The sequence below is a fragment of the Carlito syrichta genome, unplaced genomic scaffold (genome assembly GCF_000164805.1).
Source record: "Carlito syrichta isolate Samal-C Ts95f unplaced genomic scaffold, Tarsius_syrichta-2.0.1 Scaffold137250, whole genome shotgun sequence".
Classification (NCBI taxonomy): Eukaryota; Metazoa; Chordata; class Mammalia; order Primates; family Tarsiidae; genus Carlito; species Carlito syrichta.
Window position 1 is genome coordinate 1 of NW_007081346.1, and position 301 is coordinate 301.

At 63.5% G+C, this 301-nt stretch overlaps 1 protein-coding gene across 1 annotated transcript; it reads right to left on the minus strand.

Moving 5' to 3' along the window:
- Positions 1-11: 11 nt before the first annotated feature.
- On the minus strand, positions 12-296 carry LOC103251213 (phospholipid phosphatase 2-like; the record flags this gene model as incomplete). The annotated part of the gene is made up of 1 exon (XM_008049808.2): positions 12-296. A coding segment is annotated over one exon (285 nt), but the record flags the coding sequence as incomplete, so codon positions are not given.
- Positions 297-301: the final 5 nt, after the last annotated feature.

Sequence of the window (301 nt, forward strand, 5' to 3'; positions counted from 1 at the left end):
CCCGTCCCCACCCACCTGGACTCGGTGACGTCGGCAGGGTTTCCCCTGCACACCTTCTCCAGCTGCACATAGAGGGAACAGTTGACCCGGCACCAGTTGGGGCTGCAGACAGCCAGGAAGTTGGGCCACAGCTGGCCGATCGTGTACTTGGCCAGGTCTGTCAGCGACTGGCTCACGGTGGCCCCGAAGAGGAAGGTCCCCAGCACCTTGTACATGGCGGCCACGTAGTTGTTGAAGTCGGAGCGGGAATACAGGCGGTCGGTGTACACCAGGTAGGCCTCCCCCACCGAGACCTGGAAGG